At 38.6% G+C, this 27,381-nt stretch overlaps 2 protein-coding genes and 1 long non-coding RNA gene across 3 annotated transcripts; all 3 read right to left on the minus strand.

The window, feature by feature from the left end:
• Positions 1-634: 634 nt before the first annotated feature.
• Positions 635-1,916, minus strand: LOC145106920 (cell number regulator 7-like). Its single transcript, XM_079043838.1, has 4 exons — positions 1,830-1,916; positions 1,659-1,730; positions 1,372-1,581; positions 635-709 (listed from the first exon to the last, which is right to left on the minus strand). Exons 1-4 carry the CDS (start codon positions 1,903-1,905, stop codon positions 654-656), a joined length of 414 nt encoding a protein of 137 aa, XP_078899964.1. The 5' UTR covers positions 1,906-1,916; the 3' UTR covers positions 635-653.
• Positions 1,917-3,209: 1,293 nt separating this feature from the next.
• On the minus strand, positions 3,210-5,443 carry LOC145106927 (uncharacterized). Its single transcript, XR_013707667.1, has 3 exons — positions 5,002-5,443; positions 4,685-4,771; positions 3,210-3,555 (listed from the first exon to the last, which is right to left on the minus strand). It is a non-coding gene; the product is annotated as an uncharacterized LOC145106927 (long non-coding RNA).
• Positions 5,444-21,731: 16,288 nt separating this feature from the next.
• LOC145159099 (Transducin/WD40 repeat-like superfamily protein) lies at positions 21,732-25,150 on the minus strand. The gene is made up of 3 exons (XM_079077999.1): positions 23,329-25,150; positions 22,521-23,137; positions 21,732-22,435 (listed from the first exon to the last, which is right to left on the minus strand). Exons 1-3 carry the CDS (start codon positions 25,000-25,002, stop codon positions 21,892-21,894), a joined length of 2,835 nt encoding a protein of 944 aa, XP_078934125.1. The 5' UTR covers positions 25,003-25,150; the 3' UTR covers positions 21,732-21,891.
• Between the last annotated feature and the right edge of the window lie 2,231 nt (positions 25,151-27,381).

The following is a 27,381-nucleotide window of genomic DNA, read 5'->3' on the forward strand; positions in this document are numbered from 1 at the left end:
CTTTGATTCAAAATTTTAAGAGGAAGATAAAGATTCTTGTAAACGTAAAGGGCTCCTCTTATTAATTACAGAGACGACCCTGGTCATAAAAATGGAAGAAATACAAAAGCTTCTCGCTGGTTTGAGCAGGATCACAAGTTGGGTAGTGAAAATGTATTCTCAGTTCTTTAATTTGTTTAAGAAAGAATATTGATGTGTTTAAGAAAGAATATTGATGTAGAAATGGAAGATCTGAACAAAAGCAATGTGGGTTGAAGCTTGAATTTAAATGAAGATGAAGAAGATGGAGATGGTGGTGTTGATGATGAACAAGGTAGATTAAAAGAGGGGCCCATAAATTTATTAACAATTTCTTTTATTAACAAATTTACGTGGCAACGATTAGTCGACTCACTACTGAGTCATTGTTGACTCCACTGCTTAGTTGGTAATTGAAAAGGCAGTGTAACCTTCAAAAATGGGTAAATAGACAAAATTAATAGGTAAAACACAAATTTGTATCCTTCAAAGACCAAAAAAAAATCACGATGAACCATTTAAAATAATATATGAAATATTGTTGGACTACAGTGACAATAACCTTTTTTAAATCATTATTGTTAATAACATAACAGTAAATGTAACTTCTCCACATAATCACAATGACTCCAAACTCATCTTTCCATTGCAGGTGGCATCTTTAGTGCAGCGTTTGGTGGTCCTACCCAACCTATTACACAAAGGCAACCTTGTTGAGCCAAATAAATCATAATTTATAGTGAAGTGGGAAATTCAGTAAACTAAGAGTAAAATATATTTTCTCTATCTCAAATTAATAGTTTATGTTTTATTTTTGGTTTGTTTCAAAATAATAGTCTGCTTCTAAAAATAAATATCACTTTTACCAAAATACCCTCATTATTAGTTAAACTACCGTTGAATTAAATGCAACTACCATGAAATTAAATGTAACAAAATGGTACAATTGTCATTTCATTTAATAATGTTAATGATAATTAATATCTTCTTGTGTGTTTTTTGTATGCGGACTATAATTTTGGGACGGAAATGAGTATTATTTTGCTGTTTTTTAATAACTAAATAATAATAACTAGATAATCAATTGTTAAAGTGTTTAAAAAAAATCTAAATAACTAATAACCAGTTAACCAAAAAAAACATTTGTATGCATTATTAAAGTATTTAAATTTGTAGATTATCGATAAACTTTCATAACTTTGTCTATCTATAATTCCAACAACTAATTCTTTTTTCCTAATAAAATAATTTACATTAAGAAAGTTTGATTAAAAGTCTTGAAAGTAAGGTAAGAACAATGAATAAATAAATGATTTTAGTTCCTTTAACATAATCAATTTCGTTGTAACCAACCTTTGGATGGATCAAGCCCTCTGTTCTTGAGCTCAGTATGTTCTTGACAAAGAGCACAAGCATCACAACAGCAATGAACACAACAATCATTACAAGGATCAGAAGGTAAACCATATTTGGATCGCAGTTTTTCTCTAAACATGCACGCATACAGCCAATGGCACTGAACAATCATCAAGACGCCATAGATGAAACCTTGAGCCACACAAGCTGCATGTATATACCCTTCAGTCAGCAAATCAGATCAAGGTTCGACATGCATGGGAGACATCAGTTAGTTTACTTACAACTTTGACCCTCGTCAACCACCTCTGCGATCTGACCAAAGGTGATGCATGGGAGACAGCATGTTATGAAACCTGCAAATTAAACCATTTTATCCATCGTAAAACTAAAGTATACATAATATTGTATACGTATAGAAAGAGGGGTTGGTGGTGGTGGTGGTGGTGACTTACATGTCGCCGGATTGCTGCCACAATCACAGAGACCGGTGGACCATTTTGATTTAGCGGAGGGATTGTTGATGTTCATTGCTGATCGATATTGATCAGAAACATGTGGATTACTAGAGGTGTTATATATGGTTAACGTTATGAATTGGCCGTACATCGGCCGGCTGACAATGATGGATAAAGACGAATATGCTTGTATGGTTCCTAGAAATCGTCAAGTGGACTGTAAGTTATATTTTGTTTTATCGAACCATAAGCTAGTTGTGAAGTGAAAAACATAGTCTAAATCGGATCAAAATGACAAGAAAAAAACTACAAATAATAATGTGTCAATGTAACTTTAAACTTAATAAACACTAAAATTCTAAACTGAAACTAATATTTTATTTTTAAATTTCTAAATTTATAATAACTATTTATGAAATATAATTTGATGCAAGTATAATATAATATAAAATCAGGAATCTATCTCCATAAGTTCACCCGGTCCGCGGATCCACAGTGTAAGAAGGGGGTCCATAGACCCCACTTAAAAATTCATTCTAACCTCCATTTTATTAAGCTAGCTCTTAAAAAATTCATATTTTGCTCAAATCATCCTTTTGGTCATCCATTTTTGCTGAAAAAAACTATTTTTGTAATATTTCTTACAAAAAAACTCCTAAAAAGTCTCAAAAATTTCTGTTTTTTTCTAGTTTCAAATTTTTGTTTCATTTTTTTATATAAGATGAACTCTATTAATATTTTTTTTTAGATCCGCCACTACCCCGGTCAATACGTCCCCTACCTTTGTCGGTTTCATATCGTATGTCATTAGTATGGCCTCCTTCCTTGTGTTTTCTTGTTCGACTTTTTAGTTTTTAATTTTTATAATTTGACCAATAAAGTTTTTAACTAAGTACTTTAAAGTTTGTATATGTGTTTTGATCATCATATATATATATATATATATATATATATATATATATATATATATATATATATATATATATATATATAATTGTTTGTGATCATTTTAGTTGAATAGCCACTACAAATAAAATGACAATTAGTGGCACAAAAAAGTGCCACTAAAGCCCTTTGGTCAATGCGGCACAAAAGAAAATAGTGTCACTAAAAGCGCTGCCACTAAAGGCCTTTAGTGACATTTTTCAGTTGTGTCGCTGCAGCCTTATTAGGTTTTAGTGGCACTTTTTATTATGTCACTAAAGCACTTATAATTTTAGTGGCATTATTTTTATACCACTATTTAACTACTAAAATAAATATTATTTTCATGCTTGGTGACACTTTTTTTACCACAAAAAAAACTATATTCATAAATTAGGTCTGATTTTTTAATTTTAAACGGAATATAAAATAATAACAAGACAATTAAGATAATAAATGAAAAAAATAATATCATTACTTTAATTCAAACTTGTCTAACAACAATATTTAAAACAAAAATTTCTTCAAGAGAGTTAAATAAGTCTAAATGCTATGCTAGTACTCAAAGCATAATACTATCGAACTAAATATTTGTTGCGGAAGAAACACGGAACTTTGTTAACCTCGAACTAAATATTAGCACGTGAACTTCAAGAGTTCCCGGTAAGTGTCGGTTTTTACTTGACAAGGGTTTTCAAATGTTTTTGTTTTCCCGTCTTTACATCTAAAAGCTTTATTAATTCTCCATCTCATTGGACTACCATTTCTTGCTCCCTTTCTTGCTCTCTTCCTTTGAAACCTAGAATTCGAAAGGGAAACAAAATTGTTAACTACAATAATTCATAAATTCATATATGTCGAAATGGAAGCATGTATAACTAAAAAGATACAAGTGTGAGTAAACTCATATATGTGCCCTTTATCTATCATATCATACTCGTTTAAGTATCAGTAAAACTATTTAGAAATGGAGGGGTCGAAACCAAGTTTTCAAACAAAAACAATATAAAGATGTTCATGGATTATTTTTTTGATATTAATGTATACTATATAACGAAATTAACTAATATATATATATATATATATATATATATATATATATATATATATATATATAACAAAAAAAATAATCAAATAGATATTATCAAACAATTAGTTATTTTTACAAAAGTATATGCGAAAAAACATCACTCAAAATTTGATTCATCTTCACCTTCTTCTTGATTAAAATATGAACTTTAACTTGAACTTATTATCTTAGACATTTCATCAAACAAGTTGTGTGCATCAGAAAATTCATTTATAATTTAAAGCCCTTCATAAATTTCTTCACCTAAAATTATTTCAAAACATAAAAATAGGATTAAATACTTGAATTTTTCATAGAAATCAAAAATCTATCCAATTATTAATTCATCCTTTGAATATTGTTGATCCAGTACTTGATAAAAACTTTAGGAGCACATAAAGAACATAACCTCTTGAATACGTTTTAAGTGGAGAGAGAGAGAGAGAGAGTGTGAGAGAGAGAGATTAAAGGCTGAACTGAATAACCTAATACTTCAAACAAACATTAATACCCATGGTGTTAAATACGTTTTGAATATTGTTGATCCAACACTTTGAACAAGGATTAAATCTTTAAGTGTTCTTCAAGAACTTCCCAAATATCCAAGCCTGAGACTAAAGCAATCAGTTGGCCAATTGTTTTCAGGTTCATCAATCAAAAGGTGAGACTAGAATCAAGACCTCCTGTAATCAACAATTAAGACCTTTGTCTATATGACTATAAAAGTCTCAAATTTTATATCTACACAATTCATTACTAAAAGATAAATATTTTAAAAATCAAAGAGCATATAACAGCTTTTCACACCCTAAATACATCACCTGTTTCAACAAATCAAATGTAGAAGGGTGGGGGTTACCTGATATGAGAGACGCGAGTGCTAGAGTGAACTAGGAAAGATTGTGAGGCACATCCTTGTTGAGGAAAGGCAAAGGTCTGGAGAGACCTAGTGATTAACATCGCATGTAACTCTATTAATAGATGGGATGAGCTAAATATTTGTATTTAACAAACTGAAATGAGTAAATTGTGACTATATACATTATCACCTCGGAAAAGAAAAAAATATATAAATCTACAATCACAAGTATAAATCATCAAACTCCTACCAATTAAAATATAGAGAGGAGATGGTCGAGTGGTTGATGGAGAGTGAAATTATTTAATAATGCATACCTGATTAGAATTCGTGTTCATCATGAGGGAATAACGGAAACCCTAAATCTGCTCCAATGTGCGATAAATCTGATTTTATATACCATATCATCCGATCCTTTGTGACATACATACGCGATTGACCTTCGAAATATAGCATACATCATATTTTAATATCTGATGTGGTAGAAGAAAAAGCCTGGAGATTGAGGGGATTATTGGAGGTTTATGTTTGATCCATAGAAGATCAAGACAGTGTTCCAGTGTTGTTAGTGACGTCCGTGAGGAGGATAACTAGTGGTGCTCCATTCATCGTCGTGGGGAGGAAACAAAGAGACGTGGAGAGGTGGCTTGAAGAAGCGGCAGTGAGTTTGTGAGGATGAAAAGATGAGTGTTTTATTCCTTAGTGCCATTTGATTTCAAGAAAAAAGAACTGACCATTTGATTTCACCAAAAAAGGGCGGACTATGGAGAGAATTAGGAGCCGGACATTAAAAATAGAATTTTAAGTAGATATAGGGGCACATGAATAGATGTGCCATTAAAAAGAATGATATAGTGGCACAAAACAAAATGTGTCATTAAAGTCTCGTGCCACTAAATGTAATTTTATTTGTAGTAAGTGTGTAAATAAACATAATTGAATTAAGCTACATATTTGAAATGTGATTATCCACATAGTGTTGGAAAATTAGTTTTATTAACTTCCAAAAATATGTTTTTTCCCATTTTTTGAGCATGAATTTCGGACTCTAAATATAATAAAAATGTATAAAAGATTATATGTTCATGTTCACATCTGTGATACCTTCATTTTGATATATCACACGTCCAAAACGAATAAAAATTGAATGAAAAATTATATGTTGAAGTGAGGTTTTGGAAGTAATTAATTGGGTTTTTTGCTTTATCCCAAATATGTGGGAAGAAGAAAAGAAAATGAGTTTATAACTACAATGGCTTCTTAGCTTTGTAAGACTTATAGAACCATGACCTTCTCTTGCCTCGCGCACGCAACGGGGGTGTAAATGTGAGCTAGTTTGGGTTGGGTTCATTAAACGTGTGTGCGGGCACGGGTACGAATGCACCACTGGTCGACTAGATTCTTTTTCGTACTGAAACTGTACCGATTATAAACCCGAATTTAACAGCCATTAATCATATATTTCGGTTTTGATTTCTTAATTAATTGTGTCATTTAGTTTGACTGTTACGTTTTGCAATATAAATATTGCATCTCTTTCACTGATTGGGTTACACCAGATTATCATATCGTCTCTTTCTCTCTTCCAATTCCGTTTCTGCTTCTTCCTCCTGCTGAAACCAAGGTATTTTTCGGGCCAAGTGAGGGTTCGAACAATCTTGAAGAATTGCTTAGTGTTGTTGTATCCTGGGAAACAAACACTCATATAGGGCAAATTTGTATTACGAAAATTGTGTCATACATAGGCCTTAACAACAATTTACTGTTTTTTCTCTTCGTACAGGCGATGGTGGTAGTGGTTGGTGGCGGGGGTGGTGGTGGTGACATGGAAGAGGTGGTGGTAGAGGCTATGAAGTGGTTAGCACAAAGCACCCCACTACATGTGTAAGAACCTGAAATTTAGATAAAGTTGACTTTAAGTCAACTGTTGACCAAAAGGGGCAAAATGGTCAATTGTGAGAAATAAATGAGATAATGAAGTTATGACTTCATAAAAATAGCCAAAAATAGTTTAAGTCACTTAGAAGATGCTATATAAGTAAGTTCAAGAGAATGAATGCATGGGAAGATGCATTTTTGGTTAAAAGGGTAAAATGGTATTTTATGCTTTTTGGCCAAGTTTGTGACTTAATAAATTAACACCCGTATTAATTCAGTGAGATATGACTTAACATAAGTGTATATTATGTTCCCACCTTCGTGTAGATATAAAGAACATCGAAAATGGGTAAGAAACGAAGAAATTATGAAGATTAGAAGATGGGACAAAAATGTCTCAAAGCTAGAATGGAATCAGCCCAAGGGGCTGCTATCAAGCCGAAACCATAGCGTGGTGGTTAGGTTACCATGGTGCAGCAAGCGTTCATCGTAAGAAATATTCGCAATGTACTTTACCTCGCGGCGTGGTATATGGGTGCCACAGCGCGGTGGCCAAAGTAGGATGCTACTGGAGGAAGATCACCATGGTGTGGTAAGTAGAATGCTAAGGCGTGGCAAGCATGTGCGCGTCCATTGATTGAGGTCAAATTGTCATCGCGGCACGAAGAATAAGTGACCACAGTATGGTTACGCACCAGAGTAAAGGTTGTTAAGCCCTTCATTCTCGTCCTAACACACCCCAAACACCCCCACAACCAAGCTTCGACGATTGTAAGGATGAGGAAGGATCAAGAGGCGATTTTGGGTGCTTATGGCTTGGGTTAGAGAATAAGAGCTCATGAGGTAATCATTCTAACCATTTCCAAGCTTGTAGGGCTTTAATGGTGCTTTGATGATTTGAGCTAATATTTTTAGATTAGAGTAAGAAAGCTTGTTAGTAGTGTTAAAGAAGGTGTTTAGACGCCTTAAACAAGCTTTGTATGTAATCCCCATGAGTTAGGGTTTGAAACCCTAACTAGTGATTATGTATGAATTGATGCATTAGATGTTATATTATAATGAATTGGGAATTATGGGGTGCTCAATTCATTGATTGGTTGAGATTAAGAGATAGAGAACGAAAAGATATAATTATGATCCATTAAGTGGTTATTTTGACTTAAAGAGTCAATAAGCTCTTAATAGGCTAAGAAAAGTATTTAAATGCTTGTATATGTGTACGATTAGGCCTAAGAGCAAAGAAGATGGATCCAGAATGCATCAATGACAGAGTAGAGGAAAATAAGACAATTAGTCTTCAGTAACAGATAAGGTGGGTTATTACTCTCACACACTCACACACACATACTCTCTCTCTCTCTCTCTCTTTAGATTATATATATATATATATATATATGCATGTATGTTGGATCTTGGGGCACTAAGTGAATGTCCCCAAGTAATAACATGGAGATATATGAAGAATATATGTGTAAGAACATGTATCTGAGCATGTACATATATTAAGAGTATGTGTGAGGTATATGTTAGAAGCATGTAGCAGAGCATGCAAATATACCTAGAGTATTTTGAGAAGATGAGAAGGTATTTAATACCCAAGAGATAGAAGAAAGAGATAGAAGATAATTATATGAAGTATAATCATAATATTAAGTATGTATGTCAAGACATTATGGTATTGTGTAGAATACCAATATGTTATTAAAGATTAAGTGCTTAATGAGTTAAGTACTAGAAGAGAAAGATTAGGTGATCTCTTAATGAGATAAAGAGATAGATTGTCCATGGGACAAGTGTTATGTGATGAGTCACATAACAAAGATAGAGATGTAGAGAAAGATGTTTTCCTTCGGGGACAAGAGATAGATGGTTCCTTCGGGGACAAGAGATAGAGGTTCCTTCGGGGACATTAAAATAGAGATTCCTTCTGCAATATAGAGTACGATTCCTTTCAGAATAGAGAGTATGATTTCCTTCGAGAATAAGAGTATGGTTCTTGCAGGGACAAGAGTATGGTTCCTATGGGGACAAGAGTATGGTTCCTTCGGGGACAAAGAGTATGATACTTCGGGAATGAGATTATGTCCTTGTGGGGAAAAAGATGATGATTCCCTTTGGGAATGTAGATAGATGGTTCCTACGGGAATCAAGATTATGTAAGGATAAATAAGATAGAGAAAAGGTTCCTTAAGAGGAACAAGATAAGAAAGTTCTTTTGAGAATTTAGAAGTAATCCGTAAGGAATTCATGAAGGATTCAAGAGTAGAAGAAAGATTAATGATCCATGAGGAATCATAAGATAGAATAGTAAGTTCGGATGAGTTCACATGGCAACAAAGTGGGATGTTGTTTCCCTTAGAGTATAGTTGAGATTAGAGTATGAGATGTGACTGTTGGGTCTAGATGAGAAAGAATGATGAGGCATTAGATTTGAGAATAAAGAGATATGAAGAGTAAGAAAAGCATGAGAAGACATGTTAAGAGATAGATAATAGTAGAGAAGATATAGACCAGAGAACATAATACAAGATAAAGAAGAGACATAGTAGAGAAAAGTTAGAGAAGATATGAGATTGAGGCAGAGACGGAGTTGGAGACATAGATAGAGTATGAGAAGAGCCTGAGAAGAGGCTAAGAGAAGAGTATGAGAAACAAAGTAGATGACAGAGAAAGATATAGATGAGGTGAGAAAGAGTATAGAGAAATATTTGAGAAGAAAGATAAAAGATATAGATGAAATCAGAAAGGATAGCAGTGTATGCTATTATAAAAAGTGTTAGATGATAGAGTATGAGAAAGAGAAGAAAGAAGAAAGAAAAGAAAAGATATAAAGAATAACTCACTAGACACATTATTTTTGATATTGTAGAGATTTTATGTTTTGCAGGTTCGGGTAGCAGCAGCCTTGGTATTGGAAGAGAAGACAAGAGCACAAAGAAGAAATAGATAGTATGATGTTATTTATTACACCTCCTTGTTGTTCTTTTATGTAATAGATAGATTTTCTTGTAAACCCATTATTTGTCCTGTGAAGTAAAGTGTTTAAATTAGAGTAGATTTCTGAATTGTTAGATAAAATTTAGATATTTCCCTTAAATATTATGTATAGAAAATTTGGGTCATTATAACATGACTCCTTAGGTTTCACTTTATCACTTTGGTTACTTAATGTAACATCCCAAAAATACAGTCCAAAATTTTCATTTTTATTTATTATATAACCCATGATCATCAAGCATAATCATACAATCTCAACATCATATCAATGTATATCAAAATGTCAGAGTAAAAACATCCCAGGCTAAAACATAAACGGTGTGTGCAATGCAGTCATCCCGAGCTCTTCCCCTTGCTACCTGAGGTACCTAAAACAAAAACTGAAAACCGTAAGCACAAAGCTTAGTGAGCTCCCCAAACTACCACATACCATACACATATCATGCAACTAGGAGATACGGGCCCCGCCCACACTCGATGAGATATGGGCCCCGCCCACGCTCATATGACTAGGAGATACGGGCCTTGCCCACACTCCGCTATCTCTGAGATACGGGCCTCGCCCACACTCAGCTGCTATGAGATACGGGTCTCGCCCACACTCAGCTGCTATGAGATACGGGACTCGCCCACACTTAGCTACTATGAGATACGGGCCTCGCCCACACTCATCTAATCATGAAACACATACAAGTATCACACAGACAACAAGTATAAATAAGCATATCCATCCGTACCATATCAGCTATCTATGATATACGGGCCTCGCCCACACTCGACTACTAATCAAAATGTCAATCCATACCATATCAGTTATCTATGAGATACGGGCCTTGCCCACACTCGACTACTAATCAGAATATCAATCCATACCATATCAGCTATCTATGAGATACGGGCCTCGCCCACACTCAACTACTAATTAGATCACATATACGGGCTGGCCTTGGTGCCGTAGACTTATTCCTACTAGAGGAAACTCACCTCAATGTCGTGCGAATAACTGAAGTGTCCCTGCTCCGCAACCAGCTCTACTCACACCCTATACATAATAACCTTTTAGATACCATTCCATACTCAAAACCCCCTTCATGGTTCAACCTTGGTCAAAGTCAAATTCAAGGTCAAAATCAACGTCCAGTCAAGTCAAAGTCAACCCTGAGTTGACTCAACTCGTCGAGTCATCCCCTGACTCGCCGAGTTTCCATGCTACTCTCAGTCGTGATAAAACAAGTCAAGTCGTCGAGTCCTCCCTCAGACTCGTCGAGTTCTGTTCTTTACAGAATCGGGACAAATCGAACCAACTCATCGAGTTCCTCTATGAACTCGCCGAGTTCTTCAGTCTGTTGCTTCATATTAATGGATTAAGCCCCTATTCTTCATATCTAAGCTCCATACTCCACATATACACTGAAATTGTCCTTTTAAGGGTAAAGTTTCCAACTTTACATGCTAGTACCCTTACTTAATGGATTTAGCTCTAACCCTAACTCTTTAGGACCTAGATCTTGGTCCACAAGCCATCAATACTCCAAACTAAGGCATATACACTGGGATCTGGACCCTAGATACTTCAGAAATATGTAAAGCTTCTAACTTTCCTTCCATGCACGGCCTTTTGGAGCTTAAAAGGCCAAAATGACATCCTAAAGCTTGCACGGGGCTTCAATGGCCATAAAGTTTGCACCTTTATGCCATGAAAGCCCTCTAGGTTCTAGATATGAAGATATACTCATTTGGGATGTCCATTTCCCAAGAATCATGCTTCTTGGACCAAAAACTCAATAAAGTGATAATAAGGAGATCTAAGAATTCATTAAGTAAGTTTGAGACTTGCTTACCAGAAAATGATGAGAATGAAGTAGTGTATCTGGATCTACTAGCTTCCTCTTGAATCCCCAAGCTTATCCTTCCTTCACAAGCTTCAACACACACAAAACTCACTCAAAATGACTCACAAGCTTCAACACACACAAAACACACTCAAAATGACTCACAATCTCGTACAATGCATTAGGGTTTCGTGATTTACGGTTTGGGACTTGGATGTTGGAAATGAGGCTAGCATGTGGGAATTAAGATGCTTAAATAGGGTGCAAAACCCCGAAATTAGGGTTTCACCCCGGCCACCCTACTCGTCGAGTTGAGGGCTCTCAACACGTCGAGTAGGTTACTTAAAACCCGCGTCCCTTCTGATCTCTACTCGACGAGTTTGGGGCTTCCAACTCGTCGAGTTGCTCTCTTAAAATGAATAATTTATAATTTAAATACATACCAGGAACTCGGCCTTACAATTCTTCCCTACTTGTCTCAAACTTCGTCCTCGAAGTCTGCTGCCTCGAATAACTTTGGGTAGTGCTCCCTCATCTCCTCATCTGGCTCGCAAGTCCACTCCGAGCCCTTATGGTGCTGCCACTATACCTTCAGTAACTGCACAACCTTGTTCCTCAAGGTTTTGTCTTCTGGTCTAGAATCACAACGGGTCTTTCAATGCAATTCAGGCGGTCGTCCACCTGTATATCCTCCAAGGGCACGACTGTGGAATCATCCACTAAACATTTCCGCAACTGAGAGACATGAAAGGTGTTGTGGATCTGACTGAGCTCAGCTAGCAGATCCAGTCGGTATGCAACCCGGCCCACCCGATCCAAAACCCTAAACGGACCGATGTACTTGGGGCCCAGCTTGCCCCGCTTCCTGAACCGCATGATACCCTTCCAAGGTGACACCTTCAGGAGAACCCTATCCCCCAACTGGAACTCCAGGTCTGACCGCTGCTTGTCGGCATAGCTTTTCTGCCGACTCTGAGCAGTCTGGAGTCTGCTCCGGACCTGTTGGATCATCTCAGTGGTCTTAGGTACCACTTTGGTGCTCCCCATGACTCTCTGAACGACCTCACCCCAATAGATCGGGGTCCTACACTTCCTCCCGTAGAGCATCTCAAATGGGGGTCGATCTATGCTAGCGTGATAACTGTTGTTATACGAAAATTCCGCTAACGGAAGATACGTATCCCAACTCCCACCAAAATCTAATACGCACGCACGCAACATGTCCTCTAGAGTCTGAATCGTCCTCTCACTCTGCCCATCTGTCTGAGGGTGAAAAGTTGTATTGAAGTGAAGACAAGTACCCATCTCGTCATGAAACCGCTTCCAAAATCTGGAAGTAAAGCGAACATCTCGGTCTGAAATAACCGAGACCGGCACTCCATGACGTGCCACCACCTCACGCACATAGATCTTGGCTAGCTTCTCAGCCGATATAGTCTCCTGGATCGGGATGAAATGAGCACTCTTGGTCAACGGATCCACGATGACCCATATCGAATCTACTCCAAGTGCGGTCCTGGGAAGCTTCGTGATGAAATCCATAGTGATATCTTCCCATTTCCACACGGGAATCTCCAACGGCTGCATCTTGTTGTGAGGTTGCTAATGTTCGGCCTTGACGTTCCTGCAAGTCAAGCACCGCTCCACATACCATGCTATGTCCCGCTTCATGCAGGGCCACCAATAATCAAGGCGAACATCCCGATACATCTTCGTCGCCCCGAGATGGATGGAGAACCTAGACTTGTGGGCCTCCTCCATCATTACCTGATGTACACCTCCCCAATAAGGAACCTAGACTCTCCGATACAAGGTCAACAACTCGCGGCTGTCGTAATCAAATGAGGCCACCTGACCTATGATCCGCTCACACTTTCGGCGCTCTTCCTTCATACCCTCGACCTGCGCCTCCCGAATCTGTTCCAGCAACGGAGTAATCACTGTCATCCTCAAGCATATATCCCAAATCGAAACCGCCACTGCCTTGCGGCTAAAAGCATCGGTCACCATATTGGCCTTCCCCGGGTGATAAAGGATCTTACAGTCATAATCCTTTACCACATCTAACCACCGACGTTGCCTCGTGTTCAAATTCGGCTTATCCATGAGGTACCTCAAACTCTTGTGGTCTGTGTAAATGGTACAAAGAACCCCATAGAGGTAGTGTCGCCAAATCTTGAGGGCGAAAACTACAGCCCCCAGCTCCAAATCGTGCGTCGGGTAGTTCGCCTCATGAGGCTTCAACTATCTCGAAGCGTATGCTATCACGTGACCCCGCTGCATCAGCACTACACCCATACCTGTGATCGACGCATCACAGTTAACCACAAAATCATCTATGCCCTCTGGCAAGGTCAGAATCGGTGCCTCGCACAACCGCTGTCTGAGAGTCTCGAAGACTGCCTGCTGCTCAGGCCCCCAGTGGAATGTCACCGACTTCTTGGTCAGTCGGGTCAAGGGAACAACAATCTTGGAGAAATCCTAGATGAATATTAGATAATAACCCGCTAGACCAAGAAAACTCCGAATCTCAGATGGAGACCTCGGAACCTCCCACTGCATCACGGACTCTATTTTGGCCGGATCGACCAGGATACCTTTTTGGTTGACAAGGTTCCCCAGAAACTGCACCTCGCGCAACCAAAACTCATACTTGGAGAACTTTGCGAAAAGTCTCTCCCTCTTCAGTGTCTCTAGCACCTCTCTCAGGTGCTCCTCATGCTGCTCCTGAGTCTTGGAGTAAACCAAGATATCATCGATGAAGACTATTACAAACCGGTCCAGCATCGGTCTGCACACACGGTTCATGAGGTCCATGAATGCGGTAGGAGTATTGGTGAGCCCAAACGGCATCACCACGAACTCATAGTGACCATAGCGAGTCCAAAAGGCTGTCTTCGGCACGTCGTCGTCCCTGAATCGCATCTGGTGATAACCCGATCGTAGATCGATCTTGGAGAACCAAGATGCACCCTGAAGCTGGTCAAATAAATCATCAATCATCGGGAGAGGATAGCGGTTCTTCACCGTTACCTTATTTAACTCCCATTAGTCTATACACATCCGATGTGACCCGTCCTTCTTCTTCACAAACAAGATCGGGGCTCCCCATGGCGAACTGATCGGCCTGATAAATCCCTTGCCTAACAGCTCCTACAGCTGTGTAGACAACTCCTGCATCTCAGGAGGAGGCAACCGATACGGTGCCTTGGCTATCGGAGCCACACCAGGGACTAGGTCAATCGTGAACTCTACCTACCTCTCCGGAGGTATCCCAGGCAAATCCTATAGGAACACGTTCGGGTACTCCAGCACTATCGAGACATCATCTACGGTCGCCTTACCCTTATCTCGGGTATCCATAACATAGGTGACATAACATGCGCAACCCTATTAAAGGTAGCGCCTCGCTCTCGCTGCTGAACATAGAGTAGGTCCACCCTACGGCCTCTCGCCCTGAATCACTAACCCTCCCCCATTTGGGGTCCGAACTCGCACTAGCTGTTGCTCGCAGTCGATCACTACTCCATTGGGACTCAACCATTCCATACCCACAATAACCTTATTCCCTTGCAGGGGAATGGGGACCAAATCTACTGGAAAGTGCTCATCGAACAACTGCAATGTACATCCCCGATGAACCCTCGCAACGAACGGTCCTATCATCCGCTATCTCTACATCCAGCGGAGAGTCTAGCTCCCCCGGAGCTCCAACAAATCGCTTGCTAAGTGCGAGCGATACAAAGGATCGGGTAACCCCCGAATCGAATAATACTAGAGCAGATATACCATTCACTAAGAACTATCCTATAGCAAAACACGTAAACATAAGCGACAATAAATATAAATAAAGAGATAAGGAGAAGATATATAGCCATAACGACATCAGGAGCTGCACGTGCCTCCTCTGCTGTCAACTGGAAGACTCTGCTCTTCACCACTGGAGCCTCTGTCCGGCCCTGTCGGCCATCTGTAATCCTCAACGTAGCAGGAGCGGGTGCCGCCACCTTCCCTGCTGCTGCTAAACTCGGACACTAGGACCTCTTGTGGCCCCTTTGATTGCATTTAAAGCAAATCAGATCAGATACTGTGGTGGTGGTGGTGGTAGCAGTGCAATCCCTGCTGACATGTCCAGTTCGGCCGCACTTGAAGCAGCCCGAACTACCCGCCCTGCACGTGCCCTCATGCGTCCTACCACACTTGTCGCAGCGGCCTCGACCCTACTGGCCCTTCCCTCGGGAATCTACCTTGGGCTTTTTGCTCGAGCCCTCCACACCAGACACCGTCTCTGACTTCCTCTTCCTCTCCATCTCTAAATCAATCTCTCTCTCACGGTCCCTCGCTATCGTATCCTCCAGCGTCTTGTAGTTGGATCGGATCACAAACTGTCTAATGTCGCTCCTCAACATCTCATGATACCGGGCCTTTTTCATCTCCTCGTCTGTCACATACTGCGGAACGAGAAGGGCCCTCTCCCTAAACTTGGCGGTGATCTTCGTCATTGTCTCAGTCGTCTGTTGGAGATCCTGGAACTCCCTAGAAAGCTGTTGCACCTCAATCATAGGTGCAAACTCGGTTCTGAACCTAGCCGAAAAGTCACTCCAAGTCATAGGCTCAAGAGTTGCATCATCAATGGCATGTCCGACCTCCTCCCACCAGTCACGTGTTCTGTCCTTCAGAAGCCAGGAAGCAAGTCGGACCTTGTCCCCCTTGGGACATCGGCTCATACGAAGGCGTTGGCGACATCCGCCAACCACCGACTGCTAGCAATGGGGTCCCGAGCCCCATGGTAGTCTGGAGCTTCGCAATCTCGGAACTCCCTGAATGTCATCGTGCGTGCCCCTAGCATGGCCACCATCTTGATGCGGAATGCACCCAACCTCTCATAAAGTATCTCTAAGATGCCCTCCTTGACCGTACCAGAGATCACAGGATTCTGGTCTAAAATACTACGCGTGACCTCAGATGAAATGAACTCTCTCATCTGCTCATCAAGTTGCCCGGCTCCAGAGCCCGAGCTTGATCCCTCACCGGCTCCCGAAATGCCAACTGGTCTAGTACGTAGTGTCACCATTATGAAAATACACCATAACAAATATCATAATACTCATCATAACTCAAGGGATCACACACACTACAAGTTTCCTGGATTCATCTCAGTTTTCCTTGATTCGAGTACGGATCCTCTGCTTTCAGTAGTACGGGCCCATACTACCTTCCACATCTATCCGTACTTTCCTCAAGAACTGCCTTGACTCCACCAAGTCCCTTCTACTACTGTTGTTCTCGTTCTAATCTCATCCTAGGTTTGCCCTAGGGTAATCACCATCCCACTCTCCTCCATCAGCTGCATAAGAAGTCCCTGTTATCTTTCCCTAACTAGCTCGCGAATACTATTACATATCACTAAGACTAGATAATTTTTCGAATCAGAGGTCCTACCCTACAACGGTTAGACTCAAACGAGAGCTGCGAAATAGAGCTAAACCTAACCTTCTGAAATTATTTAGTCCTCGTAATATGTAGCTTAACATATTCGTTTACTAGTTAGTTAAAGATAACTAGAACTCCTAAAAGCACAAAGCAAGCAGCATTCGAGCATTGAGTAACCATAATCAGGCATCCTACTCAGGCCATCATATTACTGACTAATCATTACTAGCATACAGTTCAACAAGCACATACAACAGGCATATAAGGCATCCTTCTTAGATCCTTAGTCCTAAACTAGCTTGCAGTTCTCATACACATATAACAGGCATACAAGGCATCATTCCTAGATCCTTAGCCCTAATCTAGCATGCAGTTCTCATAATCATATCATAACATAACAAACTTGTATGGGTAATTTGGGAGAACTTACTTGAGCTCGGTTGATTGCATGCACCACACCATTTTCTCTTTTCAAAATCTTTTTTGTAAAAATGGTTTTCTTTTAAAAAATTTATACGAAGTCCTCATTTTGAGTTCAGACACACCCGAGAGTGTGCCCGAATCCCTCAAACCAAGGCTCTGATACCAACTTGTAAAATCCCAAAAATACAGTCCAAAAATTTCATTTTTATATATTATATAACCCATGATCATCAAGCATAATCATACAATCTCAACATCATATCAATATATATCAAAATGTCAAAGTAAAAACATCCCAGGCTAAAACATAAACGGTGTGCACAATGCAGCCATCCCGAGCTCTTCCCCTTGCTACCAGAGGTATGTGAAACCAAAATTGAAAACCGTGAGCATGAAGCTTAGTGAGCTCCCCAAACTACCACATACCATACACATATCATGCAACTAGGATATACGGGCCCTGCCCACACTCAATGAGATACGGGCCCCGCCCACGCTCATCTAACTAGGAGATACGGGCCTCGCTCGCACTCCGCTATCTCTAAGATACGGGCCTCACCCACACTCAGCTGCTATGAGATACGGGTCTCGCCCACACTCAGCTACTTTGATATACGGGCCACACCCACACTCAGCTACTATGAGATACGGGTCTCGCCCACACTCAGATAATCATGAAACACATACAAGTATATCACAAACAACAAGTATAACTAAGCATATCCATTCGTACCATATCAGCTATCTATGAGATACGGGCCTCGCCCACACTCGACTACTAATCAGATCACATACACGGGTCGGCCTTGGTGTTGTAGACCCGTTCCTACTAGAGGAAACACACCTCAATGTCGTGTGAATAGTTGAAGTATCCCTGCTCTGAAACCGGCTCTACTCACACCCTATACATAATAACCTTTTAGATACCATTCCATACTCAAAACCCCCTTCACGGATCAACCTTGTTCAAAGTCAAAGTCATGGTCAAAGTCAACGTCCAGTCAAGTCAAAGTCAACCCTAAGTTGACTCAACTCGTCGAGTCATCCCCCTGACTCGCCGAGTTTCCATGCTACTCTCAGTCGTGATAAAACGAGTCAACTCGTCGAGTCCTCCCTCAGACTCGCCGAGTTCTGTTCTTTACAAAATCGAGACAAATCGAACCAACTCGTCGAGTTCCTCTATGAACTCGTCGAGTTCTTCAGTCTGTTGCTTCATCTTAATAGATTAAGCCCCTATTCTTCAGATCTAAGCTCCATACTCCACATATACACTGAAATTGTCCTTTTAAGGGTAAAGTTTCCAACTTTACCCGTTAATACCCTTACTTAATGGATTTAGCTCAAACCCTAACTCTTTAGGACCTAGATCTTGGTCCACAAGCCATCAATACTCCAAACTAAGGCATATACACTGAGATCTGAACCCTAGATACTTCAGAAATACGTAAAGCTTCTAACTTTCCTTCTATGCATGGCCTTTTGGAGCTTAAAAGGCCAAAATGACATCCTAAAGCTTAAATGGGGCTTCAATGGCCATAAAGTTTGCACCTTTATGCCATGAAAGCCCTCCATGGTTCTAGATATGAAGGTATACTCATTTGGGACGTCTATTTCCCAAGGATCATGCTTCTTGGACCAAAAACTCAATAAAGTGATAATAAGGAGATCTAAGAATTCACTAAGCAAGTTTGAGACTTGTTTACCAGAAAATGATGAGAATGAAGTGGTGTCTCTGGATCTACTAGCTTCCTCTTGAATCCCCAAGCTTCTCCTTCTTTCACAAGCTTCAACACACACAAAACTCACTCAAAATGACTCATAAGCTCATACAATGCATTAGGATTTCGTGATTTTGGGTTTGGGACTTGGAGGATGGAAATGAGGCTAGCATGTGGGGATTAAGATGCTTAAATAGGGTGAAAAACCCCGAAATTAGGGTTTCACCCCGGCCAGCCTACTCGTCGAGTTGAGGGCTCTCAACTCATCGAGTAGGTTACTTAAAACCTGCATCCCTTCTGATCTCTACTCGACGAGTTTGGGGCTTCCAACTCGTCGAGTTGCTCTCCTGAAATGAATAATTTATAATTGAAATACATACCAGGAACCCGGTGTTACACTTAAGGGTACGGTGTGCAATAAATCACCGGTTTGGTACTCAAGGTAAAGAGAATCATGTACACATATGGAATGTCTAGAATATCATACAACATTTTTCTCGCTTTAGTCACTTAAGTCACATTGCTATAGACTTGGTAGGACATGCACATGCCTTTTCCCGTCTTACATAAATGCACAAATTATATGTGAAAACCCTTTTCAAAACACTTGTCACTTTCTTCTTATTCAAAACTCTTTAATGAAAACCCATTTTTTATGAATACACATAATATGTATACATAATATAACACATAGCACACAAGGTGTAAACATATACAAATGAATGTAAGTCTTAAAAACATATTATTATTATATATAGGACATTATTCGGTAGGTTTCACATCACTCACTTGTGTTGTTATTCACATTTACTCATATTTCCTGTGTACTCTTTAATCCCCACCTATTGATTCAAGATAAGGGTTAAAAATTGTCTAAAACATTCCTACTTCATCCTAACACTCATAGAAGACTTCTAGTACATTTAGAAAGTAAACAAACAAGAATCAGGACAGTTGTGTTAGAACCGACGTCTTAGATTTTCACTTTTAGCATCTTATCTTACCCACCCCTCCTTTTTTTATCCTAAACTTTCCCAACTTTTACCAATGATTCATAATGACTTGAAAACATCTTGATAATATAATTTATCTTTTTAAAGTCATATCTTACCTATTTTTTAATGATTAAGTCATTTGGATATCATAAAAGTCAAAGGATGGCTTATGTAGACATCTAACAACTTCATTACTCAATAAGTTCTTAATAGCCTCCAAGTTCATTACCAAACATTTCATTCCCTTAATAAAATTTATTAAACTTTTAATAAACTCTTAATAACCTCTTAAATCTCTTATTAAACCTTGGAGTGTCGAATTCCATTGTGTTCATGTGTTGGCAATGGTGATTCTTGAGTTTATGTCTCGTTTAACTATTTTATTAAAACTCTTTAATCTATTTAATATATTTTAGAGTAGCTTCAACAGTGAAGAAACACATAAATGCTAAATCATCATTAAAGTTACAATGATGGTGTGGCAGTGGCATGGTAGTTGTGAGAGTGGTGGAGTAGGTGTGGTGTTGTGGTGGTGGTGATTGGTGATTGGTTATGTTGGTGATAGTAATGGTGTTGATGGTGATGGGCGATGGTGGAGCTGATGGTGGCGGGTAGGTGGGCGAGTGGTGGTGGAAGCAATGGTAGAAGGGCTTTTTTGTCTTTTTAAAATGTCTTAACAACCCTTCATTAGGGTTGTTAGAGGGGAGGATCTCTGGTGTTATCCAAACCCTTAATAATGACCATTAGTGTTATTTACGGACCAAGAGTGTTATTTCATATAAACCACAGGGACCAGGACTGTAATTTACTCTATATTTTACTCCCTCTGTCCCAAATTATTGTCCACAGACGAAAAACACACAGATTAAGGAAGCATTAATTACCAGTAACTTTATATAATAAAATGACAGTTTTGTCATTACTTTGCATTTAATGTCCATTAAATGCTTAGTTGGTTAAGAATTAATGAGGGGGTATTTTTGTAAAAATTTTATTTATTTTTAGAAATTGACTATAATTTTGGGACAAACCAAAAAGAAAAGATTGACTATAATTTTGGGACGGAGGGAGTATCAAATTATGCAACTTAGATTATAATCATTTAAAATATTAAACTAATTTGTACATAGCCATTTATGTTATTTTATATTTTTCAGTTTTTTTATCATCTAGTTTTTACCAACCATCATTTTTATCAATTAAATTCTTAGTAATCAAATATTTTGTAGCTACCACCTAGCTTTTTCAGCTGGTCTCGCAAACATAATCTTATATATTTACACAAAAAAACATGTCAAAAAAGTGTTATTTCATGTTTACATAATTAAACATTTTTACAAAACCTTATTTCATTTCTTATAAGACGTTTAATAACTGTTATTGAGTAAAATCTAATTTAGTTAAAACCTTATTAAGTCAAATTCAATTTCTTCCACACCCAATAAAAAGAATATCAAAAGACTATAAGATTGAATCAAACCTTGTTAATTGTAACATTAAACGACCTAACTCTGACCGAGTTAGATCCGTCCTCCTACATATCAAACAATCGTTATTTATAATAGAAAACCCAAGGGATTTCATTCACATGCCATTGATCTTTTAATGTAACTTCAAGTTCCTCTTTCAAATGTAGCATTAAGACCTATTTTGAAACAGTTACACACAACTATTCTTTGGGATGAGACAGCAAGAGCAATTCATTTACATAATCATGGAGTTCTACTTATATCCAACATTTGGGAAAGACATTCATAAGATCAACATAACATAACAAAGATCCATAATATTAATAAACATCGAACAAGTGAACTCGATGATTCAAACTTATAAATTTAAAACATTCCATAATTTTCCACATTACAATATAAAAACATAAAAACACATATAACACAAACTCAAAAACCATAAATCATATTCATGAATCATACCTAAGCCAAATACCTCCAAAACGCAGGCCTATCTCTGGATATAACCAAAGCACGTGACCCCAAATAATCAAACGAAGGACAATATAAATTATCCGGCCCAACACTCTCTCTCACCTTCACACCACCATAATCACCACCCATTAATGGCCGCATTCCATCCTCTTTCAAAGCATCAAATACAAACAACCCTAAACCAGAAACAGCCATGGTGAGACTGGAGTCACCCCAGACTTGTGTTATGGCTTTGTGATGGTGGTGGGCGGTGGAATTGGATTCCGGGAGGTGGTAGGTGGTGAAGAGTTTCTGTTTGCGTATAGAGAAGTGTTGGATTTGGGCGGTGGATGGCGGTTTTCTGGCGGTTGGTGTTGTGGCGGTGGATCCACCGAGGTAGATTGAGTCTCCGCGAGAGAAGATGGAGTGGACGGTGGTTGTGGGTTTCGGAATTTTGATTCCGATCCCGGAAGGGTTGCGGAAGTCTAGAACGTTGATGGAATCGGAAGTGCAGAATACTCCGTCGTTTCCTTCTGCTTCTGATGAACTTACTCTGTATTTCAAAACAATCGTTAGATTTGTGGATTGTAAATTTGCAATGGAGTAACGATGGAATTGGATTTCAGATAAAACATTACCTTTGGCGAACACCTCCACCAAGTTCTGCATCGGTATTATTCACATGAAGTCCCAAAATCTTCTTCCCGTTCAAATTCACAGTCACCAAAGGTTCAGCTGTAAGCGACGCCACATCCCACAACCCAACACCACCGACCTCCGCCACCACCACTTTCCCCCTATTCCGCCATTGCAAAGGACTCGAATTCTCCATTCCGACAATCAAACTCCCCAATTCCCACTTCATAACATCTTCTCCATCACGAATATCAAAAACCCTAACACCTCTCTGGTTACTAGCGGTTGAAATCATGAGCGGGCCACAAGGCTTATACCACCACTGTCGATTCTCCGGAGGTAGATTGGTCATTTCATGTCGTCGGTTTAGGACGTTGTTGGGTAATGGAGCGAGTGCTGTTCTTGTGGTGGTGGTGGTGATTCCGTCTTCGAGGTGGAGGGATTTGACTTCTTTGGTGTAGAAATCCCATGAACAGAAACCGGATTCAGGGCTGTTTCCGGCGGATGCTGCCACCACGTATCTCCCAGAACAACCGTCTGCACCTGGTGCGCGAAGTATCCAGCAATCTCTCCATAAATTCGGTGAAACTTCAGCTGGTGCTTTGTATACGGATTTTTCCTGAATAACACATAAATTGATAAACGAATCAAACCGATTTCACAATTTTATACATAATATAAAACAAATCAAGCCGATTATCAAAGAAATCATATGAATTTCACAGCTTTTATACCACTTATCAAACAAATTTGAACCTAATCGAATCAATAACGTATAGATTAAGTCAAAAAGAAACAGAAGATTAGTACCTCAGAATTGGCAACATCATAGAAGGTGCAAGAACCATCATCATGAGCAAGAAGAACAGATTCTCCTTCAGACACAAACCATCCACCTGTACAAGTCTTGTGCCCAATTTCATTTAACTCGTTGTTGAAACTATCATCAACATCATCTTCATATATCATGAGTCCCTTGTTTTCTTGATCATCAGATTCTTCAAAAGTTTCATCAGCTGTAAGCATTGACTCAACATTACCCTTTCCACTGTAAAAAGATTCACGTGATTTTGGATTGACAGTGCTGTCTGTTTCTTGAACTTCACATATCTCCAAATTACCCCTAATTGTAACTTTAGATTCACTATTACTCAAAGAATCTGATAACTCATGTTTAGTTTCACTAATAGCTAAAGCAACCTCAGATTTTAGGGTTTCATGGTTTTTTGTTGTCCTGTCTCTGAGTAACTTATGGTGAGGAAAGAATCTTGCTTCCAGTTCATCGGGATTCAAGCCCTTGGATGAACTTTTTGCATCACTTGACTCCTTGATTGGACTAGTTTTTGTGATAATAACTTGTGGATTATTATTATCATCCTTTTTCTCTGTTTCAACATTAACAACATCACCCATTGCCTTTTCGATACCTGCAACTGTTTCTTGAATGTCAGAAAGCATCACTTTTGATGCATCAGGGTTGTTTAAGTCCAGCATTTCCTTTGTTCTTTTGATATCTGAAGCTATCCTCTTCACCTTTTCTTCCAAAAATGCAAGCTTTCCATGGAGTTTACTTGGGTACTTGGCATTTGATCGAGCAGTTAGTGTGTCTTCACTTGTCCCCTTCTCTTTTGAAGCATCTGAAGTACTACCTCTGCTTGATAACTTCCCACCAGAGTCTCTGAAACTTGAACGAACACTGATCTCCTCGTTTTCAGTTGAATTGCTAGACTTTAAACCTACACTGGATTTCGATCTGAACTTCTCAAATAGTTTAACACTTTCAGAGACTTTCACAAACGAATCTGAGCTAGATTGGGTGTTTGAAATCTCTGGATGTGATGTATTGTCTCTTTGTTTACCACTTTTGGGGGAAACCGTAAAAACCCTAGCATTTTGGGGTTTCGCTGTAGGTTTTGGGTTTGATTCTTTGCAAAGTTCACTGCTTTTCTCCAAACTCGCTATGGAAACTTTTGAAGCCGGAACTCCATTAGCAGAAGTAGATTTAGAATTAGTATTTTTGGAGGAACCTTTGTTCTGTAGGCCAACCCTATCCGAAACCCTAGCAGACCTATCAACGCTAACACTTCTCTCGTTTCGATCCATTGAAACCCTAGAAACCCTAGTTTTACGCACATCATTTGTAACCCTAACAAATTCAGATGGACTTTGGCTCCTACCTCTTGGTCGCACAGACGAACTTGTCGACCACCTGGCACGCTGTTCCACGCTATCCTTATCGGCACGAACAATCGGCGGAACGAGCGGTTTCTGGGGCTTCGCTGCAGTCCGAATCCTGGAAGTGGGTCTGCCACTGTTGGCGTTTTCCTTGCCGGTGGTCATATTTACTGAATCTCCACCCCGACAGATGATTCTTTCTGATAACGGAGTTGTGCTTCTGGATGTTTTTGATGGTGGGACGGTGGTGACCTTAGCTCCGCCGCCACCGCTGCTTTCTTTCACCCGGCGCACCGCAGACGAGGACATCGTAGATTGAAATCAATTAATCGCAAGTTTTGTTAAGGATTTGAGTGGTTGAGGTATTGATAGATCTTGGGTTTTGGTTTTGATTAAGGTTTGAAGTTAAGCGGGAAATGAAATTTTTGGGTTTGGGGTTTTGAATTTTTTGAACCAGTCCATTAGCCCATACATATTATTTCCACCAAGACCCACTGTTTCGAGTACGTGTGATAGTATTTAATATTTAAATCTTATACATTTCATATTTTATTAGACAAAAATCTAGGGTGTTCGGATTGGCATTTTACAGGATAATTTGATTATCTCGATTTGATATAAAATATAAAAATGACTTACGGCAGTTCATGTTTTTGGAAATAATAAAATTTGTCAAATAATTTTGAATATAAAGGAATGAAATTTGAAGAAATTAGAATCATAACATAACATGTATATGCAAAGTTCAAGATTATCATTCCAAAAAAACATTTATTCAAAAATATATACGAATACACCACTCTTATCAATTGTTCAAACGTTGACAATTTTGAATTTAGGTTAGATTTTTCCCTTTTCTCGCTGCTAATCGATCTTTACTTGTTTTGTTATATAAGATCGTGCGTTTGCTGTGAAATTTGATTTTACTGTAATCCTACTCCAGTGGTGTATTTTCATCAATGGCAGTCGCTCCCCTCATCCTCTCTTCTAACTTGATTCTACAATTCTTGCTTTTCTTGTAGTTTCTTAATCTGATATTCATATTCTTTGTTGTTTGTGAGTATGTTTTCGATTTATGATTACACATTTATACTTTTTTCGGGAAATTTGATTTGACCATAGCATATGGACAAGTCTTGGATGAATATAATTCATAGGACAGATGACCCAAGCTTATAGAATATACTCTTACTGAAAAGTAATTGGTATGATATAAAATAAAATAATAACTATTTTTTCAAGCCAATTTTTAGTCCTTAATGATCAATATCGTTGTGAAAATGGGTAAAGTTTCAATTTCCAGGTAATTTTCTTTAAAGAAACATATAAATCATAATTGATATTTAGGCCTATGGAAACGCAAATCATAATTTTTTCAGTGAATTTGATGTTTCTGCATTTTTTGCAATATGATATCTTCTTTTCACCATTTGTAGATTTGTGATTCCATTGTACCAATCAATTACAACCTTGTCGGATCAACGGTATGCTTGTTTAATTTTTGTTATTAAATTAGAAAAGTAATACAAAAATATATTTATAAATCACAGTTGATTTCGATTCCATTAGGTTGGGGTTTTGTAATTTGATAAAGAGGGACAAAGACCAAAGCAATTGTATATGGGTGGTTGACTGAAAACTCAACTTACTTTTTTAGTTATATGATGGTGGAAATTCAAAACACTTGAAAGATGCAACTACTTCTGCTTATCAACAAAAAGCGTCTACTCTAGTATCAAACAAGAAAAATTGTTTTTTAACCCTGAAACACATATAATAATAATATTAATAACATATTACGAGAACAAGCAAGATTGAAATGAAATCGATTCATTACTCTAATTGAAACTCAAAATGAAGTTTATATACAGACATCTTAAAGGGATAACCAACTAACAACTAATAACAACTTACTAACTAACAATTAGTTAAATTACTAAACTACTCATGTCAGTTAGAACTGTAATAAGCGCCCCTCAAGATGGAGATTCAAGAATAGATATTCTTTAATCCCATCTTGAACATAAAAGGTATCACTTTTGTAGTTGGCAACGGTTTAGTGAACATGTCGGCTAACTGATCAGAAGATCTGATCGGCATCAATTTGATTGTTTGGTCAACAACCTTATCTCTCACGAAGTGGCAGTCAAACTCAATGTGTTTCATACGTTCATGGAATGTTGGATTTGTAGCAATTTGTATTGGTGCATCATTATCACAAAAAAGAAGCATGGAATCAACATGATCAACATTGAAATCTTTTAGTAATTGTTTCAACCATACGAGCTCAGAAGTAGCAATGGTCATGGCTCTATATTCTGCCTTTGCAGATGAACGAGTGATTGTTGACTGTTTCTTTGACTTCCATGAAACAATAGAATATCCCAAAAGTACATAAAACCGAGTGATTGAACGCCTGGAATCTGGACATTTAGCCCAATCTGAATCACGGAAACCTTTAAGATGAAGAGAAGAACATTCCTTGACCAAGAGATCCTTTAAGATACTTGATTAGATGTGTTACAACATTGAAATGTTGAACTTTGGGTATGGACATGTATCGAGACAATTGTTGGACAGCAAAAGTTATACTTGGTCGTGTAATATTGTAACACTCGAAAACCAGAAAGCCAAATAAGGGAAGGAACCTTCCATTCAAGAAGGCAACTCGTCGAGTTCAAGGGTGAG

Source organism: Lactuca virosa, chromosome 1 (assembly GCF_052849685.1).
Source record: "Lactuca virosa cultivar CGN04683 chromosome 1, Lactuca_virosa_CGN04683_v6, whole genome shotgun sequence".
NCBI lineage: Eukaryota > Viridiplantae > Streptophyta > Magnoliopsida > Asterales > Asteraceae > Lactuca > Lactuca virosa.

Excerpts from the sequence above, each read along its gene's own strand:
- LOC145106920 (XM_079043838.1), bottom strand. The coding sequence starts at position 1,905 with ATGAACATCAACAATCCCTCCGCTAAATCAAAATGGTCCACCGGTCTC. Across the intron at positions 1,731-1,829 it reads TGGCAGCAATCCGGCGACAT|GTTTCATAACATGCTGTCTC; the intron begins GTAAGTCACCAC and ends TTTAATTTGCAG. Across the intron at positions 1,582-1,658 it reads GGTTGACGAGGGTCAAAGTT|CTTGTGTGGCTCAAGGTTTC; the intron begins GTAAGTAAACTA and ends ATATACATGCAG.
- LOC145159099 (XM_079077999.1), bottom strand. The coding sequence starts at position 25,002 with ATGTCCTCGTCTGCGGTGCGCCGGGTGAAAGAAAGCAGCGGTGGCGGC. Across the intron at positions 23,138-23,328 it reads ATGATGTTGCCAATTCTGAG|GAAAAATCCGTATACAAAGC; the intron begins GTACTAATCTTC and ends TGTGTTATTCAG. Across the intron at positions 22,436-22,520 it reads GGTGGAGGTGTTCGCCAAAG|AGTAAGTTCATCAGAAGCAG; the intron begins GTAATGTTTTAT and ends TTTGAAATACAG.